General features: G+C 62.4%; 11 protein-coding genes across 11 annotated transcripts; 5 read left to right on the top strand and 6 right to left on the bottom strand.

Annotated features, from left to right (window-relative positions):
• Positions 1-6: 6 nt before the first annotated feature.
• Positions 7-1,600, top strand: OT_ostta13g00110 (SANT/Myb domain; the record flags this gene model as incomplete). Its single annotated transcript, XM_022982645.1, has 2 exons — positions 7-48; positions 467-1,600. 2 exons carry the CDS (start codon positions 7-9, stop codon positions 1,598-1,600), a joined length of 1,176 nt encoding a protein of 391 aa, XP_022840149.1.
• A 273-nt stretch (positions 1,601-1,873) lies between these two features.
• On the bottom strand, positions 1,874-2,701 carry OT_ostta13g00100 (Pyrroline-5-carboxylate reductase; the record flags this gene model as incomplete). The annotated part of the gene is made up of 1 exon (XM_003082432.2): positions 1,874-2,701. One exon carries the CDS (start codon positions 2,699-2,701, stop codon positions 1,874-1,876), a length of 828 nt encoding a protein of 275 aa, XP_003082480.2.
• Positions 2,702-3,027: 326 nt separating this feature from the next.
• On the top strand, positions 3,028-4,818 carry OT_ostta13g00090 (ATPase, AAA-type, core; the record flags this gene model as incomplete). The annotated part of the gene is made up of 1 exon (XM_003082431.2): positions 3,028-4,818. The coding sequence occupies one exon, from the start codon at positions 3,028-3,030 to the stop codon at positions 4,816-4,818; it is 1,791 nt and encodes a 596-aa protein (XP_003082479.2).
• Positions 4,819-4,921: 103 nt separating this feature from the next.
• On the bottom strand, positions 4,922-5,734 carry OT_ostta13g00080 (Uncharacterised protein family Cys-rich; the record flags this gene model as incomplete). The annotated part of the gene is made up of 1 exon (XM_003082430.1): positions 4,922-5,734. One exon carries the CDS (start codon positions 5,732-5,734, stop codon positions 4,922-4,924), a length of 813 nt encoding a protein of 270 aa, XP_003082478.1.
• Positions 5,735-6,237: 503 nt separating this feature from the next.
• Positions 6,238-6,884, bottom strand: OT_ostta13g00070 (Ribosomal protein S21; the record flags this gene model as incomplete). Its single annotated transcript, XM_022982644.1, has 3 exons — positions 6,238-6,417; positions 6,634-6,717; positions 6,828-6,884. The coding sequence occupies 3 exons, from the start codon at positions 6,882-6,884 to the stop codon at positions 6,238-6,240; spliced, it is 321 nt and encodes a 106-aa protein (XP_022840148.1).
• Positions 6,885-7,538: 654 nt separating this feature from the next.
• OT_ostta13g00060 (G-protein beta WD-40 repeat) lies at positions 7,539-9,191 on the top strand (the record flags this gene model as incomplete). The annotated part of the gene is made up of 1 exon (XM_003082428.2): positions 7,539-9,191. One exon carries the CDS (start codon positions 7,539-7,541, stop codon positions 9,189-9,191), a length of 1,653 nt encoding a protein of 550 aa, XP_003082476.2.
• A 216-nt stretch (positions 9,192-9,407) lies between these two features.
• Positions 9,408-10,214, bottom strand: OT_ostta13g00050 (unnamed product; the record flags this gene model as incomplete). Its single annotated transcript, XM_003082427.1, has 1 exon — positions 9,408-10,214. The coding sequence occupies one exon, from the start codon at positions 10,212-10,214 to the stop codon at positions 9,408-9,410; it is 807 nt and encodes a 268-aa protein (XP_003082475.1).
• Positions 10,215-10,453: 239 nt separating this feature from the next.
• Positions 10,454-11,200, top strand: OT_ostta13g00040 (Ankyrin repeat; the record flags this gene model as incomplete). The annotated part of the gene is made up of 1 exon (XM_003082426.1): positions 10,454-11,200. The coding sequence occupies one exon, from the start codon at positions 10,454-10,456 to the stop codon at positions 11,198-11,200; it is 747 nt and encodes a 248-aa protein (XP_003082474.1).
• Positions 11,201-11,214: 14 nt separating this feature from the next.
• On the bottom strand, positions 11,215-14,805 carry OT_ostta13g00030 (P-loop containing nucleoside triphosphate hydrolase; the record flags this gene model as incomplete). The annotated part of the gene is made up of 1 exon (XM_022982643.1): positions 11,215-14,805. The coding sequence occupies one exon, from the start codon at positions 14,803-14,805 to the stop codon at positions 11,215-11,217; it is 3,591 nt and encodes a 1,196-aa protein (XP_022840147.1).
• A 305-nt stretch (positions 14,806-15,110) lies between these two features.
• OT_ostta13g00020 (Ubiquitin carboxyl-terminal hydrolases family 2) lies at positions 15,111-16,199 on the top strand (the record flags this gene model as incomplete). Its single annotated transcript, XM_003082424.2, has 1 exon — positions 15,111-16,199. The coding sequence occupies one exon, from the start codon at positions 15,111-15,113 to the stop codon at positions 16,197-16,199; it is 1,089 nt and encodes a 362-aa protein (XP_003082472.2).
• Positions 16,200-16,232: 33 nt separating this feature from the next.
• Positions 16,233-16,394, bottom strand: OT_ostta13g00010 (unnamed product; the record flags this gene model as incomplete). The annotated part of the gene is made up of 1 exon (XM_022982642.1): positions 16,233-16,394. The coding sequence occupies one exon, from the start codon at positions 16,392-16,394 to the stop codon at positions 16,233-16,235; it is 162 nt and encodes a 53-aa protein (XP_022840146.1).
• Between the last annotated feature and the right edge of the window lie 456 nt (positions 16,395-16,850).

Here is a 16,850-nt window from a genome sequence, read left to right as displayed (position 1 = left end):
GTCGCGATGGAGGACGATCGCATCATAAAGAGCGCGTGGACGCCCGAGGTACGCGCCGCGACGGCGACGCGCGCGAGGACGACGACGCGGGCGCTCGCGCGGCGCGCGCGCGGTGGGGGGACGCTCCGCCGTTAGCGGTAACGACCCCCCGGGGTGACGATGCGCGCGGGGGCGAGGGAGACGCGTGACCGGTGCGGTCGACGCGACGGGTGAAAACGGACGAATGAAAAAGAGTGTCATCCGTCGCGCGCGCTCGGGACGGGCGGCGGGCGGCGGGACGGGCGCGCGGGCGCGCGCGCGGCACCGTCGACGATAAGATCCCACGGTGGCGAGGGCTTGGCGTAACGCCCAATACTGTTTGTTCATACTGTTTGGATTTTCCGCCGTGCGGCGGCGTGCACGTCACCGGGCTGGTGATGGAGATGAAACGCTCGAGACTGACCATTTCTTTTCGCTCGATTCTCAGGAGGATGAAATGTTACGCGAACAGATCGAACGATTGGGTGGACCGGGTAACTGGACCGCGATCGCGGAGGCGCTCCCGGGACGATCGAGCAAGTCTTGCCGTTTGCGTTGGTGCAACCAACTCAACCCGAACGTCAAGCGCGGGCCGTTCACGCCGGAGGAGGATAACACCATCCTGATGCAGCACGCGATTCACGGGAACAAGTGGGCGGTAATCTCACGTTATATGCCGGGTAGAACGGACAATCAAGTGAAGAACCGATTCAACTCGACGCTCCGAAGACTGATTGCGAGCCAGAAGAAGGAGGGCGGCGGCGCGACTTCGATGCAGAGCGGATCCGGGTCGGCGCCGGCGTCTCCCAGAGGCAAGGCACCTTCTCGTCCGCAATCGCGATTGGGCGATGCGAACGCTCCGATGACACCAAGTCGCTCGAAGCGCGAACGATCGCTCTCTCCAGGCGAGACGGTGGACCAAGCAGGCGGTTCACCAAAGCGTTCTCGATCGAGCGCCGAGGCAAGCAAGCTCAGCGAGAGGCGTAGTGGGGACCGCAGCAGCGGAGACTCCCGATTAGACAACGTGCGTAAAGCTGGTGAATCTTCCGCTACGGAGCGTCAAGGATTGGACAACCTCATTCAAGCGTCACTCATGGAGCTCAAGCGCCTGAAGGATATCAAGGGCGAGATTCACGAGTGGGGAGCGATGCCGTACGGCGCGGTGCGTGATTGCGGCACCCCGGAACCCGTGCGCTCCGAACCGGACGACGGCGTCGTGCCGACGTTGCAGAAGCCACAGCCAAAGCGGGGAGGCTTCTCCGTCAGTGCAGCGTCGGACATGTATGACTGGCGCTCGCACTCGCCAGCGCTCAGCGCCACGTTCTTGGCTGGCTTGAAACGAGTCGATTCACTGGCGAGCCTCAACGAGGACGAGAAAGCACCGTCCCGTCCCGTCAGCGCTATGGGCGCGCACATGATGACCGCTTCCAACATGCTCGAATCCGATGGTTGGTACGCTCGCATGCTTGACAACCTGGGCAAGCGCAAGGGTGACAACACCGAGGTGTCGTCCAAGTCTGTCGCCGTGGTGAACACGGAATCTTTCGTCAAACCCGTCCAAATCGGCGCCGAGGCGGCGTGATGAAGCATCGCACACCTCATATCCTTAAGACCCAGATAGTTCAAGGACACCAACAAGCGTTGACCGCAAAACAAGACCACCCTCACCATCAATGCCATGTTCAAACACACCCCTATTCTTTCAACCGTCCTACGGGACAACTGTACGACGAGTTGCCGTCGATCGTCGAGGCAGATGGGCACGCAAAAACAACATCTCCTCATCAAACGTAGCGCACTCATAATTTAACGAAAGCGTGCCATATACATTCATCAACACGTTAGTTCATTGATTTTACATCTTGGCTAATTCGTCGCCTCGGTTCGCCGCTGCCAGGACCGCATTCATCATGGCGGCTCGAACGCCCGCCTGCTCGAGCGCGTGTACCGCCGCGATCGTTGTCCCGCCCGGAGAGCACACTTTGTCCTTGAGCACGCCCGGATGCTCGCCCGTTTCGAGCACCATTTTTGACGCTCCGTAAAACGTCTGCGCGGCGAGTTCCAGCGCGACGTCTCTCGGAAGTCCCGCTCGAACGCCACCGTCCGCCATGGCCTCGATGAGCACGAACACATACGCCGGTCCGGAGCCGCTCACGCCCGTCAGAGCGCTCATCTGCGATTCCATGATCACTTTGCACACGCCCACGGTGGACATGAGCGCGAGCGCTCGGTGCAAGCTTTCCTCCGAGCACGTCGACCCTTTGCATATTCCGCTCGCCGCGGCACCGACCAAGCACGGCGTGTTCGGCATCACGCGCACGATGGCCGGTGGTTTCTGGTCGTGCGTCGTCCACACCCCCTCCATCGCCTCGAGCGTGACCCCCGCGGCGACGCTCACGAAAACCTTGGGCTCGAGCGCCTCCTCCGAGATCTCTCTGCGCACTTCATCCAACACGCTCTTGATGTACGGCGGTTTGACGGCCAAAAAGATGACATCACTCTTCTCCGTCACGTCTCTCGCGGTCTCCACCACCGTCCCTCCCCTCGCCCTGAAGCTCTCGCGTCGCTCGACGTTGGATTTATTACACATCGTCAAATCGGCAAACTTGACCACGTTCGCGCCGACGAATCCGCTCGCCAGCGCGTCCGCCATGTTCCCGTACCCGATGAAACCCACGCGCATGATGGTCGATCCGTCGCCTCGTTCGATGCCGCGCGTCGTCGTCCGTCGTCACCGCGTCACCACCGCGGTCGAGACGTCGTCGTCGTCATCGTCATCAACCCTCGTCGCGATGAGGGTGAAACAAAAACAATCGTCATCGTCATCGTCATCGTCGCGTCGTCATCGCTCGACCGCTCGCGCATCGGCACCGCCGCCCGCGACGGAGCGATCGTCCACGACGCGCGCGCGCTCGGTCGAACCGCGCGCGAGACGAGGGGCGACGCATGACGTCCGCGCGCGCGGTCCTCGTCTCGATCGCCGCGGCGGCTGGACTGTCGACGCAGACGATGCCGACGGCGCGCGCGGCGCCGTTCGGATTCGGTGGTGGTGGCAAGGTGGACGGGGGTGATGCGAACGCAAAGTCGGCGCCGGCGTCGTCGATCGAACCGTCGAGGAAGAATAAGTCGGGGGCGAACGCGGCGTTCGATCCGGAGGCGCTCGAGCGCGGGGCCAAGGCGCTGCGGGAGATCAACGCGTCTCCGTACGCGACCAAGGTGTTGGAGCTGTCTCGAACGCAGGAACAGACGAAACAGGGTGAATTACGAGCGAGAGAGGCGGAGGCGAACGCGGCGGCGGCGGCGCACGCGACGGAAAGGGAAAAGGTAATGTGGTCGGAGCAGTCGCGCGTGGAGAAGGAGCGGTCGCAGCAGCAGGCGCAGCTCAAGCAGTACGACGATGAGCTGGCGCGGAAACGCATGGCCACCGAGCACGAGCAGCGAAGACAAAGAAATGCTGAGATGGTGAAATTACAGGAGGAGGGGATCGAGCGACAGGAGGCGATGAAGCGCGCCACCGAGGAAAAAATTCAACGCGAGAGACGAGAGACTGAGCGCTATCGCGCCGAGCTCGAGCGAGAAAACTTGCGCGCCAAGGCCATCGCCGAGGCCGAGGGACGCATCGCAGAAAATAGAAAGAACGAGGACGTGATTCGTCGTCAGATGATCGCCAAGGTCACCGCAGAAACGGACAAGGCTGTCAAGCTGGTGCAAGAGACGCTCGGTCTCATAGGCGGCGGCTTCAACGCCATCTTGGCGGACCAGCAGCGCATGGCGATGTTCGTCGGAAGTGTCACCGCGCTCGCGGCGGGGGTGTACGCCTCGCGTGAAGGCGCGCGCTTCGGCTTCCGCCAGCTCGAGAAGTACTTGGGTCAACCGAGCTTGATTCGAGAAACCTCGCGAGGGGCGTTCTGGAAGCCCAAGGCGGCCGCCGCGACGGGCGAACAACCGGCAGCCATTCTCGGTGATGTCGTGCTCGGGGACAAGCTACAAGAGCGCGTGCAACGTTTGGCCGTTTCAACGGCGAATACAAAGCGTCACTCGGCTCCGTTCCGTAACATCCTGTTCCACGGTCCTCCGGGCACTGGTAAGACGATGGCGGCGAAGCGTCTCGCGCGTTACAGCGGCTTGGACTACGCGGTGATGACGGGTGGTGACGTGGCCCCGCTCGGGAGTAACGCGGTGACGAAATTGCACGAGATGTTTGACTGGGCATCGACGTCACGCAACGGCCTTTTGCTCTTCATCGACGAGGCTGACGCGTTTTTGGCCAAGAGAGGGAGCGACGTCGCCGGGAGCGAGTCGCGCGCCGCGCTCAACGCTCTCTTGTTCCGCACCGGGGAGATGAACCGCGACGTCGCGCTCGTTTTGGCGACCAACCGGCCTTCGGATTTGGATGAGGCCGTCCTTGACCGAATGGACGAATCCGTTGAGATCGGTCTTCCGGATATCGAGGCTCGAAAGCGCATGGTGAAGCTGTACTTTGATAAACTCATCGTTCGCGGCGCAGACGCCGGGGACGAGAAGGGTGCCAAGTCCTTCTTCGCCGGGTTGTTCAAGCGAAGCGTCCCAGATCGACCGGTTCCGGTGAAGGACATCTCTGATTCGGACCTCGACGCGGTCGCGACCGCCACTGAGGGTTTGAGCGGGCGCGAGATATCCAAGCTCATGGCTAGCGTCCAAGCCGCGGCGCACGGCTCGACGGATGGCGCGTGCACGAAGCAAATGTTGCAAGAGGTGACGCAAACGAAGATCGCCGAGCACAAAACCAAGGCGCTCTGGGCGGGCGCGGGGCAAGCGTAAGCGAGTATTTCCCAACCGGAACGGCACCTAGATGCGAGAGTTGTAGTAGTTTCATATAATTTGTGTCGTTCACGATTCGTTGTTATAGTACAAATGTGTCCCTCTATTCCGGATAGTACGTCGACCCGGTCGTGTATTGCCCGTGCGGTTGAGCGCGTGCCGGGGGGGCACGCGGTGGCGGGGCCTGACGAGGTGGTGCCGTGTACGTATAAGTCATCGGTTGCGGCTGCGGCGGTCCTTGAGTGAGGACGACTGGCGCGGACGGGCGCCCCGGCTGCATCGTCGGCGGCGTCGGCGCCGCCATCACTCCCGGCCTTCCCTGAGTCTGCTGCGAGTTTCGGTGCTTGATTTGGAGGTTCTGTTGCGTCAGCATGCACGCGCACACGCTGGCGTACGTGAGGTCCGCTAAGCAGTCGACCGCGTCCGCGAGCAGCTCGATGTCCTGGTTGTTCGTGACGCTCGCCAGGCAGCGCAAGCAAAACGCGAGCTGTTGCGTGATGAGCATGAACCCGATGAGACAATTATCGCACTGTGTGTTCATCACGCGCTGTTCGTCTTGAATCATGAAACGCGTCGTCGCCATAGCGCTCGGAAAGCAACAGCACACCTCGCAGCAGAGGCACAGCTCGGGATTGCTCCGCTCGCCGCACCGGCCCGAGACGCACGTCCCTCCGTTGCAGCACACGTACTGCGACGGCCACGCCGAGCCCATCTGGAGTTTTCTTTGTTCGTACGCCGCGCACGTCGCGCAAAAGAGCGCGAAGCAGCAATACGCGGGATCGGCGCACGGGGCCCCGCACAGGCCCGTCTGCCAGTCGTTATTGAACTCCTTCCGCGCCGCCGCCTGATCGCGCTTCTTCTGCGACATCGAGCGCTCCATCCGCTGCTGCTGCGGGAACGGTTGTTGTCCGTACATCTTTCGCGATCACGACGTCGAGGGATCGAGTATCACCGATCGCGGGCGAGATCTCGCTCGAGCTCGCCCGCGGGCAACGGCCGAGGACGCGTTCGAGTCGTTCGAGACGACGCGCGCGACGACGCGTGCCGCGCGCCGCGCGCGTGCGTCGACGGAGACGTCCCGCGGACGCCTCGCGTCCACGTCTTCACGCGCGGTCGCGCGCGACGACGAGTGCGGCGGGACGCGGGACGTCGAGGTCGACCGCGGACGCGACACCGCGTCGAGGGTGAGCGAGGGACGGGGTGGATGGAGGCCTCGAGGGTTTGGGCGTCGACGTGCGAAGTGTCGTTCGTCATCTTTACAGCCCCGCGAACCGGGGTGATGAAATCAATCAGCTAAAATAAGACCGTCGCCACCGCGGCGCGTGTAAATCGCCGCGCGCGCGTCTCGAGAGCGCTCTCGAACGCGCGAAGCCCGACGCTCAAACTCTACAGTGTCAAACCGCGCGCGCGACTCAACTTTTAGTTGTTGAAGCGGCGACCACCGGCGCGCTGACCCTGACCCTGATTCAACGCAGCCGCCTCCTTTTCCGCGATCGCTTGCGCGGCCGTCTTCGGCTTACCACCCTTCTTGTTGCGCGGCGTCGACTGCTTGCGCTTGAGGATGTCTTGCTTGTTCTCAAAGTACCTACGGCGTCGGGTCTGCGTTCGCGAAGAAACGAGCGATGGCGCGTTCGGTCAGTCACACGCGCGCTTGCTCACACCGAGCGTGATGCGTCACCGATATCATCGTCCGCTCCACCGCGGCCGTGGGCGTCGCTCGCTCCGCCGTGGCGTCCGCCGCGCGGGCGATAACCCTATTCTCCACCCTCAGCCACAGCTCTCGCGCGATCTCGCGCGTCGAGCGACGACGCGCACCTCTTGGATGTGACCGGAAGACATCACCGCCTTTCTGAATCGTCGAATCGCGCTCTCCGCGTTCTCGTTCTCACCCACAGTCACCTATCGCGCGCGCGCGCACGCATCCGCATCGTCAGTCTCCCATCGCGACGCCACCCCCGCGACGTCGACGTCTCCCCCGTCCGTCCGCGCGACGACGAGCGGCGACGCACCTCCGCCTGGAACGCGCCCTTGAAGGCGAAGATGTTCGAAGCGAGCAAGAACGCCATGGCTCGTCGTCGTGTGTCGCCGTCGACGTCGCGCCCTCTCGCTCGCCCGCCCGTCGCCCGCGCGCGCCGGCCCGCGTCGCCGTCGACGCGCTCTTGGACCACCTCGTGCGCATCACCCGCGTTCGACGCGTGCGCGACCCCATCATCGCCCGCGCGCGGGTCGGGGGATAAAACCCTGAAACCACACGACCTCTTCTTGAGTACTGACCCATCGGTCGAGCGCGCACGCGTGCGCGTCGCCCACGCGATCGCATCATCGGTCGAAAAATGCGTCGAATACGCGTCGTCGCCCGCGCGCGTGCACCCACGGCGACGCCCCGACGCGGTCTCGGGGGCGTCGCGACGTTCGTCGCGTTGAAAATATCTCCCGCGTCGGTGGCGTCGAATCGTCGCGCGCGTGCGTCGACGGCGGCGACGGACGATCGCGCGCGCGGAGCGAAGCGACGCGGACGATCGCCTCGGACGCGTCGACGCGCGGGCGATCGCGTCGGTGCGCGCGATCGACGGGGGCGCCGCGCATCGATTCGCGACGCCACCGACGCGGGCGGCGATTGGTGGATTCATTCCTCATCATCATCCGCGTCGAGCGTGCGAGCGCGACGGACGAGCGATCGCGCGCGGCGCGCGTTCGGTATGGAACGATCGATCGCGGCGATGGAGACGGGGGCGACGACGCGCGGGCGATGGCGCGTCGACGCGCGGTTTCGGTTTCGCGCGCGCGGCGATTGCGGGCGAACGCGCGGCGACGGCGGGCGGGCTCGAACGCGCGCGACGGCGCTGATGGAGACGCGCGTTCGACGTCGCGCCGTCGTGGCTAGAGATGCGAGCGATTTCGCCAACGACGGTGGGGCGTACGAGCGGTTTTCGTCGCGAGAGGAAGCGCGGCGGGACGACGCGGCGGAGGCGGCGGGCGACGCGGCGTCGGTCTCGAGCGCGTCGAGCGCGTTCGAAGGGGGGGAGGACGGACGGAACAGAGTCGAGACACGTTCGAGCGCGTCGAGGGCGGACCGAGAGATGTACGACGCGGAGTTTACGTCGTTCATGCGCGCTCGCGCGCAAGCGAACGAGGCGGAGACGCGCAAGCGGTGGAACGAAGGCGCGGCGACGCCTCGAGTGGCGTTCGATCTCGGATCAGATTACATCAGACGCGTCGCCGTGGCGTATCCTTACTCCGCGGTGGGTTCCGCGCGCGGGACCGTCGCGATTTGCGACGTCGTGAACGCCTCGGCGATCGCGGTGGCGCCCTTGGCGCACGGCAGAGACTGGTTGGAAGCGAACGACAGACCGCTCGGCGAGCGCGTGCTCCTCGGCGCGCACGACGGAGGAGCGGTGACCGCGATGGCGCTTAAAACGTTGGTCGTGCCCGCGAAGGGCGATAAGGAGAGCTTTGCCTTTGTCGCGTCCGGAGGACGAGACGGTTCTCTGCGTCTTTTTGAGGCGAGTAAAAACTCAGCCGCCCTGCGAGAGCTGGGTCACGCGACGCACGATAACGTCGTTACCGGCGTCACGTTTGCGCGTGATTCGTTGTGGAGCGTCGCGCTCGATGGTCATCTCTGTCGATGGTCGCTCTCTCCGCGCGCGACCGCCGCGGGTGAAAACGCGACTACGAAGCGAGCGCGAGAATCGCTCATCGATATCGCGGGAGATTACGTTCGCGAATCGTCGCCGGCGCTCACAAAGCAAGGAGAATGGGAGAATACGCAGCCGACGTTGTGCATGAGCTCTTGTGAGAAAACAGGCTTGATTTCGGTCGGTAACGCCGACGGATCGGCCGCCGTACTGAGCGCCTCGGCGAGCTCATTCGACGGAGAAAGCTCAGTCATGCAGACATGGAGCGCGCACGAGGGATCGACGGTGCGGGCCATCGCGCATTGCCCTGGGAACGGCATCATCACGGGTGGCGGTGACGGTATCATTCGGGTTTGGCGTCTCATGGTGGATGACGACGCCGGTTTCGATTCCCTCCCCGGGCGCGCGTCGCACCGCGTCGCAAAGGTGCGGTGCGTCCCGCGTCTCGCGGCCGAGCTGCGCGGTCACACCGCCGCGGTGGTCTCTCTCGCGACGGGATGTCCCGGACGTCTAGTCAGTGGCGCGCAGGACGGAACGATTCGAGTTTGGGATTTGGATCTCACCGACTCAAAGCCAGGTCAGCGCGTAAAGGCGATTCGGAGAGACGCGCGCTACGCCGTGCTCGGGCACACCGTGTGGTTGGGTAGCACGTACGCCGATTCCGAACGCATCATTTGCGATGGAGCGAATAACGTTCTGCTCGAGTACGACTTCTCCACGCCAACCGACGACGCCTAGGATGGTCGCGCGACGAGTACGGGTCCCGGTGCGTCGCGTTTTGTTTTGTTAGTGCTCGCTCTAAATCCTCACGCTGTGTGATAAATCATGTACCGCAAAAATGCTATTAGAAAGGGTATTATTCACGAGCAACCGGTACCTCACCGCCATCGGTCACGTGGGCAAACTCATATTTCATCGCGCGTCGCATCTCGTGGGCCACGGTATTCATCGTCTTCACAGCTGCGGTCTGGGGCAACAGGTAAACTCAAAAGCGTTACCGTTAAATTTGAACGCAGTGAGCGCGTGCTCTTGGGGACAAGACACCGTCGCGGGTGCCAACGAGCTGATAGCCTCGACGTCGAAGACGACGCTCGCGGATTCGAGCGTCTCGCACGCGTCGCGCCGCGGGGTCGATCTTCCCGTCGTGCACTCGTACACGATCGACATCGATTTGCTCCACTGCTTGAGATACCAACCCGACAAAAATGCGTCGAGGCAATCCACCGCGTGTTCGTTGAGGTTGTCGTAAGAGTCTCTTCCGTGCCACCTCGATCCCGAGGGCCCTTGCGTCGTCTCTCGCGCGTCGTTCGCGCCACCGAACGCCAATCCGTCATCGTTCTTCGCCTCGACGCACGCGTACGCGTTACGAACGCTTTTATTCTCGTCTCCATCGCTCTGGACATCGAATCTAAACCCCGTGAGCGCGGCGTCGCTCCCGCACGACACGCGATGGACGTTTCCGTACTCGCGCGGTCCCCCATCCGGGGCGAAACCGGTCGACGCGTCTCGCGTCTCGTACGTCGCCGGCGCCCGCGCGACCTCGGGCGCGACCTCTCGCGCCGAGCCGCGACCGAAGACGAACCGATCGAGTCTCCATCCTCCCCCTCCCTCGTCGAGTGCGCCCTCGACGTCTATCCCATCGCGGTGCCGCGCGATGACGATGACGATCGCACTCACGCACACCCCCACGCACGCGCGCGCGAGCGTGCGCCGCGCCGCGCCGCGTCGGCGCTTCACCTCGCGCTTTACCGTGGACGCCATGGGCGACGCCCGGGACGCCCGCGGACGACGTCGTCTCGACGCGGTCTCGACGCCGACTCGACGCCGTTCCGAGACGCGTCGCGAAACTTCCAATGGGTGCGACGCGGACCCAGTCGGGGTGTCCACACACCCGCGTGTGGACGGACGCACCCCGTCGGGGTGTCCACACACCCGCGTGTGGACGAACCCGCGGGGCACCCATCGTCCGCGTCGTCGTTCGCGTCGCTCGGCACGGGGCGATGTCGCGCGTCGACCGCGACGTCGGCGCGGTGGCCGCGGCGGAGGACGACTCGGACGCGCTCGAGCGACTGCGAGCGATTCGACGCGCGGTGCGCGAGGCGCTGGGACGCGAGGATGACGCGGTTGACGACGCGGTTGATGACGCGAACGACGAGGACTACGCGACGGTGTTTAAGGATCTCGCGCTCGACGACGACGGCGTCGCGGAGACGTTCGGGGATGACGCGGACGACGCCGCGTGCATGGCTCGCGTGCGACGCGCGTGCGATGCGGATGAAGACGCGGCGGCGATGGACGACGACGAGTTCGACCGACTGCTCGCGCGCGCCGCGGCGGAGGGCGAGGACGTGAACGCGAAGAACGCGGACGGGGACGACGCCCTGCACTTGGCCGCGTTGTACGGTCGCGTGAACCGCGCGCGTGCTCTTCTCGCGCGCGGTGCCGACGCGCTCGGTCGCGACGAGAACGGAGGGTCGGCGCTTCACGACGCGAGCGCGTCGGGGCACGTGGAAATCGTCAGAGCGCTGTGCGAATCGGCGAGCGCGTCGGGGAAGCTGAAAGAGCTCATTTCAATGGTGGACGATGACGGAGAGACGCCCTTGCACCTGGCGGCTCGCGGCGAGCATCGCGACGTGGTGGAGTATTTGCTCGAGTCTGGGGCGACGAAGGACGCGCGCTCGCTCGCGGGCGAGACGCCTCATGACGCGTGCGAAGACGCGGACGTTCGAGCGTTGTTAGAAATCTAGGTTGTAATCATAACTCACTTCTCCCTAGCGCTTCGTAACGCGGCGAGCTCGGCGTTCAGATTGTCGACGCGAAGCGTTCCTCCGGCGACGCACGCCGCGGACGCCTTTTTCGCCGCGCGAGCAATGTCGCCCGCGAACGCCTCTAGTTCCGCGAAACCGAAGCGCCCCTTCGCTAAATTGACGAAATCACCGATCGCCTTTGCCTTCAAAGTCTCCAACTGGGACGGATCCAACGCCGGCGGTCCCGTCTTGCCCGCCGGGGTCTCCGCGGGCGTCTCCCGAGCGCGCGCCGTTTCATTCGCGCCGACGTCGTCCGCATCCATCGGAGACGAAGCGTTTGGCATTTCGACGTGACCGTTTTCCTCAGAGTTGACGTTCGCGGCCGCCTCGTCGCGAGCTTTCTTCTTCAACTCTCGGGCGAGTTTTTCAGGATCCTTGACAAAATCAGGATTTCGCCAAACGGGAGCGCCCTTGGGAGCGATGCCGCCGTCGCCGTCGCCGTTTCGCGTCGCGGGCCTCTCACCTCCGGAATCAGACGATGCGCCACCCGCGGTGGTCGTCTCCGGCGCCACGTCTATCGGTGCGGTGCTTTTCCCGCGCTCCGCGCGCGCCTTTTCGATTTCTTTACACCTCAGCACGAGCTGAGGATCGAGCGCGGTGAGCAGTTGCGCAATCGTATCCTCCAAAGCGTGCGCCTTGCTCAACATTCGACGCCCGTCGCTGTCGTCGGTGCTCTCGCCCCAATACTCATGCGCGCTCTTCACGATCAAATGGACGTCTGCGAGGAAGCTGTCGACGGTTGTGTACTTCTCGCTGTCCACCTTCCAGAGTAACGTCGACAGGTCCATCGGTTCTGAGACGCGCTGCGAGTACGCGGGTAGCTCCTCGTCGGTGATTGGCGCGGCTAAAATCGCCCAATTCTTTTGGTAAAGCAGTCTCGTCACGGTGTCTCGCAAGAACATGCGCTGTTGGCGAAGTAAGTGGTTCTCAACCGCGATGGTGGCTTGCGATACCTTTTGAGCGCCGCGTTTCACGCCGCCGACGTGTCCGTCGTCGGCTCGCGGCGCTCGGCTGAGAACCTCTCGTCGCCGCGCCGACATCGGCGTTTTCCCAGGAATGAGCTCGCCTTTCGCCGCCGCCTCGTCCCTCTTTTGTGCGATTTTGAATGCCGCGTCCAGAAGAGGAAGGAAAAACTTGGATAACGAGTCGGCGTCGTACTTCTCGGGCATGGCAACCGGTTTCCAACGCACCGAAGCGAACGATGCTCGAAGACTCTCTTCGAGCTCGCCGATGTCAATCACGTCCGCCGTTGTGATGAGCATCACGGGCAAATCCGTTGGAATGTCTCGCAACAGCGTCGTTAGCGCCGCGCGAAGTGTCGGCGTGGAGCTCTCCCACCAGAGGCGGATCTCCGGAAGATACAAAACCGACGGCGCGGCTCTCCGCGCTTCGGTGACGGCTGTGACGAGCGCCTCTTCGGGTGAACGACCCGAATCACCGAGAAGCGACGGCATGCCGATCGCGTGAACGGGAAATTGCTCGAGGGTGTGCAGAAGCGCCGACGTCAGTTGATTATATCCGCTCGTCTCGGCGCCGTGAATGCACAGCGCCGTGCGTTGGCACGGCGGTCGTCGCATGAATTCGAGCGCCGCGTTGGCGGCAGACTCGCTCGGCAACGCTCCAGAAGCTTCATCGTTCGCCGTGGCTTGCGCGAGAATATCCTCGTCCTCTTCTTCCGCCAGTTCGTCGATGAGTTCACGCGCACCCGATTTCACACCCACAGCCTCGCCGTCGCCGTCGAGCGAGATAAACGCGGCCGGCGGGAACGTGTCCCGAATGCTATCCAAACATTTCTCCAGCACGAGCTCGAGAAGTGGCTTTTGCAGCGGCGTGAGAGGTCGTGCGTGCGTCCGCGCCGCGCGATGAGACGCGGGAACAATCGCTGCGAGCGCCGCCCTGAAGTCCGCTCGACTGGGAATGACTTGCCTTGGGTCGATGTTCAAACGCTCGTCGCTCTCGTAAATCTGTGGATACCGACGTCGAAGAGCGTGCACCGCCGCCTCTGTACACAGCGCTTTCAAATCGGCACCGCAATAGCCGACGCACTTTGCGGCGAGGTCGTTAATGAGTTCTTCGGAAGGTCTCTGCTCCCACTCCTTTGTGTGAATGCGCAAGATTTCACCTCGAGCGTGCACGCCTGGCAAAGGGAAAGCGAGCTCTCGATCGAAACGACCGGGACGACGCAATGCACCGTCAATGGAATCCACTCTATTCGTCGCACCCAAAACGACGACTCGCCCTCGATTGTCTAATCCATCCATCAGAGCGAGCAAGGTTGCTACCAACGAGTTGTGAATTTGATCCGTCTTGCTCGAACGCACGGGCGCCAACCCGTCGAGTTCATCGAAAAATATGATTGCTGGCTGTCGCTTTTGCGCCTCTTCGAATAACAACCGTAGCTGGCGCTCCGACTCGCCGACCCATTTACTTAACACGTCGGCACCCTTGCGCATGAAAAATGCGACTTCAGATCCCGCGCGAGAGCACGACGCCGCGAGCGCTCTCGCGATGAGCGTCTTCCCCGTGCCCGGCGCGCCGTACAGAAGAACGCCTCGCGGAGGGCTCATTTTGAATCGCGCGAAGACCTCCGGGTAGAGCAGAGGTAAAAAAACCATCTCCTTCAGAGCGTCGACGTACTTGTCGAGTCCGCCGACTGACGAGAAGGACAACGTGGGATCAACTGTCACCGGGGTGATTTCCGCGCTCGCGTCTTGGCCGCCTGGCGGCGCCGTCTTCGAAGCACCCCCAGACGCCCCCGCGAGAGGATATGGCGGTGGTGCTTTGAAAGCATCTACGGCTCCCACGCCGAGGTTGAAATCACCGTCATCCGAATCCTCCGAGTCGTCGATCCACCGTCCAGAAGTCTGCCGCCTTCTGTCCCTCGAAGAGCGTTTGGGTCTGTCATCCTTCCACACTCCGCGTCGATCGAAGAGACTCTTCTTCTTTCCATCCTCCTCGTCGCGCCCACGCTCGTGCGGCTGCGGCACGAATCGTTCCGGCGGAGGTCCACGCTCGCGTTTTGGGTACGACTTGTTCTCGACTCGAATCTCGTCGTCATCCGTCTCCGGCTCGTCCTCGTCGAGCTCTGGTTCATCGTCTTCGCTGTCCTGTCCTCGAGCCCGCCTGTTGAAAGTCGGCGACAACCGATGCACCGCTCCACGCGCGCGCGTGCTTCGTCGAATCGGTTCGTCGTCGCTGTCTTCGATGAAATCCTCCTCCTCCTCCTCCGTGGCGTCGTCCTCGTTGAAACTGTCGTCGCCGTCCTGGACCTCATCGTCATCATCTTCGTCGTTCGGCTCGACGTATCTCTTTCTCGGCCTCTCGCCGTGTCTCGACGATCGCCTTCGCTCTCTTCCGCTCGTCCGTCCAGACGCACCGGGATTTCCCGTTCGCGTCGTTCGCGTTCTCTTCGCCTCGGGACTATTTTCAAAACCATCATCATCATCATCATCGTCGTCGTCTCGAGCCGCCGCCTCGTCCTCGCCCTCGTCGTCGCTCGGTAACGCTCTCGTTCGATTCCGTCTCGATCGACCCCCGAGCGTCATCGCGATCGCGCGTCGTCGTCGTCCACGCGTGCGGCTCGGTGAGACGCGGTTTGAATCCACGTGAAGCGTTTTCACCGAAAAAGCACGGTTCTTCGTCACTCGAGTGAAGACGTGAAGACTTTCCCAACTTTTTCCTTTCCTTCATCGCGCGTGCGGCGCACGCGTTCGTCGCGCGCGACGCGTGAGACGCGCGCGCGCGTCGACGCGACCTCGACGGTGGCCCGTCGCTCGCGATGCCTCGGTGCGCGTCCGCAGACGAGCGCGCGACGACAGAGGGGCGATGTGAAAAAAACACATCGACCGCGATGGCGTCCTCCTCGCCGCGGTGTCTTCCCAGAGGGCTCAGAGGCTCGGTGAACATGGGGAACACGTGCTTCGTCGCGAGCGTGCTCCAGGCGCTCGTGGCGACGCCGTCCGTGGTGGAGTTCTTTCTCGGTGAGAGACACGCGCGGAGCGAGTGCGCGGTTGAGCACTGCGCGGCGTGCGCGCTGGACGCGTACGTGTGCGAGGCGTACGGGGAGAAAGATTCAACGTCACGCGCGCTCGTGGCGAGCGAGGTGCTTCACGCGTGGTGGCAAAACGAACGGTCCATGGCGAAGCAACAACAGCAGGATGCGCACGAGTTTTTCCTGAGCTTTCTCTCCGTCGCGCACGCGAACGTACTCGGCAAGAGTCTACGACGGGAAAAGAAACGTCCAGTCGGACTGGAGGCGCTCTTATCGCTCGATATCACTGGTCTGGACGAGGATGAGGATGAAGAAGCTGATGCGGCGGGCGTGGACGCAAAGGTCAACGTGTCTGTCGACGCGTGTGACTGCGTCTTTCATCGTTCATTCGCCGGTCTGCTTCGATCAGATGTCGCGTGCGCGGCGTGCGGGGAAATGACGTCGACGATTTTAGAAGCGACGGTGGGAATATCAATCGACGTGCCGTCCGGAACGGCGTCGAGCGAGCTCACTGATTGTCTCAGAGCTTTCACCGCCGCTGAGTCGATTGAGAGCCGCGGCTGTGCAACCCGCGGCTGCGCGACGACGAGGCTGACGAAACGCGTTCTGTTCGAGCGTTTGCCGCGAACGCTTACTTTCCATTTGAAACGGTTCGAAGGAGGTTTCGAATCGAATTCAGTTCGCAAGAATGACGTTCACGTAAGGTTTCCGCTCGACATCGACATGTCGCCGTTTGTCGTCGATGGATCGATGCAAGCAAAGAACGTGTACAAGCTCTACGCCGTGGTCGTGCACAGCGGAATACTCGAAGGTGGCCATTATACGGTGTACATCCGTAGGGCTTGGACGTGGTTTCTGTGCGACGACGCAAACGTGCGAGAGGTGGACGCTTCGCACGTGTTCGCCGCGCAAGCGTACATGCTCTTCTACCAAATTTCGCAATCGTAGCAAAAATTACAAGTAGTTTCCTATTCAATGACATCATCGGGAGCGATTTGCATCGCTCGCTCCGTCATCTGTGCGCGTCCCGTCATTCGCGGGACGGACTATTTTTCTGTTCTCAGAAACTCGCTTGGATGTATCGACAGATGAATTACAATGTTTTTCTGTTCGCGTGGAGACCGTAATTATCAGCTCATTCATCTCTTCATCAGCCTTATTTAGCGTTTCGGCCTTGTGCCTTGGCTTTTCTTGGTTCACACGTCTCGAGGTACTCGAGCGCATTGTTGGACGCGTCGTCGAAGTTTCTCAAACGCTTCAGTCGCTCTTGGAACCGGATATCGCGGTCTAATCTGTACCACCACAATCCCACCTGAACGCCGTCTCTTTCCCCATCATCGTCATGGTCCCATCGCGCGAGTGTCCTTGTGTGTGTCTCTTGTCGCGGCGGCGTTCCTCGACTTTTAGGGTATTTTGTGTTCTAGACCCTAATTCTAGGGGAATTGGGTTTAGGTTTAGGTTTATGGTTTAGGGTTTAGGGTTTAGGGTTTAGGGTTTAGGGTTTAGGGTTTAGGGTTTAGGGTTTAGGGTTTAGGGTTTAGGGTTTAGGGTTTAGGGTTTAGGGTTTAGGGTTTAGGGTTTAGGGTTTAGGGTTTAGGG

Source organism: Ostreococcus tauri (genome assembly GCF_000214015.3).
Source record: "Ostreococcus tauri WGS project CAID00000000 data, contig chromosome 13, whole genome shotgun sequence".
Classification (NCBI taxonomy): Eukaryota; Viridiplantae; Chlorophyta; class Mamiellophyceae; order Mamiellales; family Bathycoccaceae; genus Ostreococcus; species Ostreococcus tauri.
Note: the sequence above shows the minus strand (reverse complement) of the source record. Positions and strands in the feature narration are given on the sequence as shown.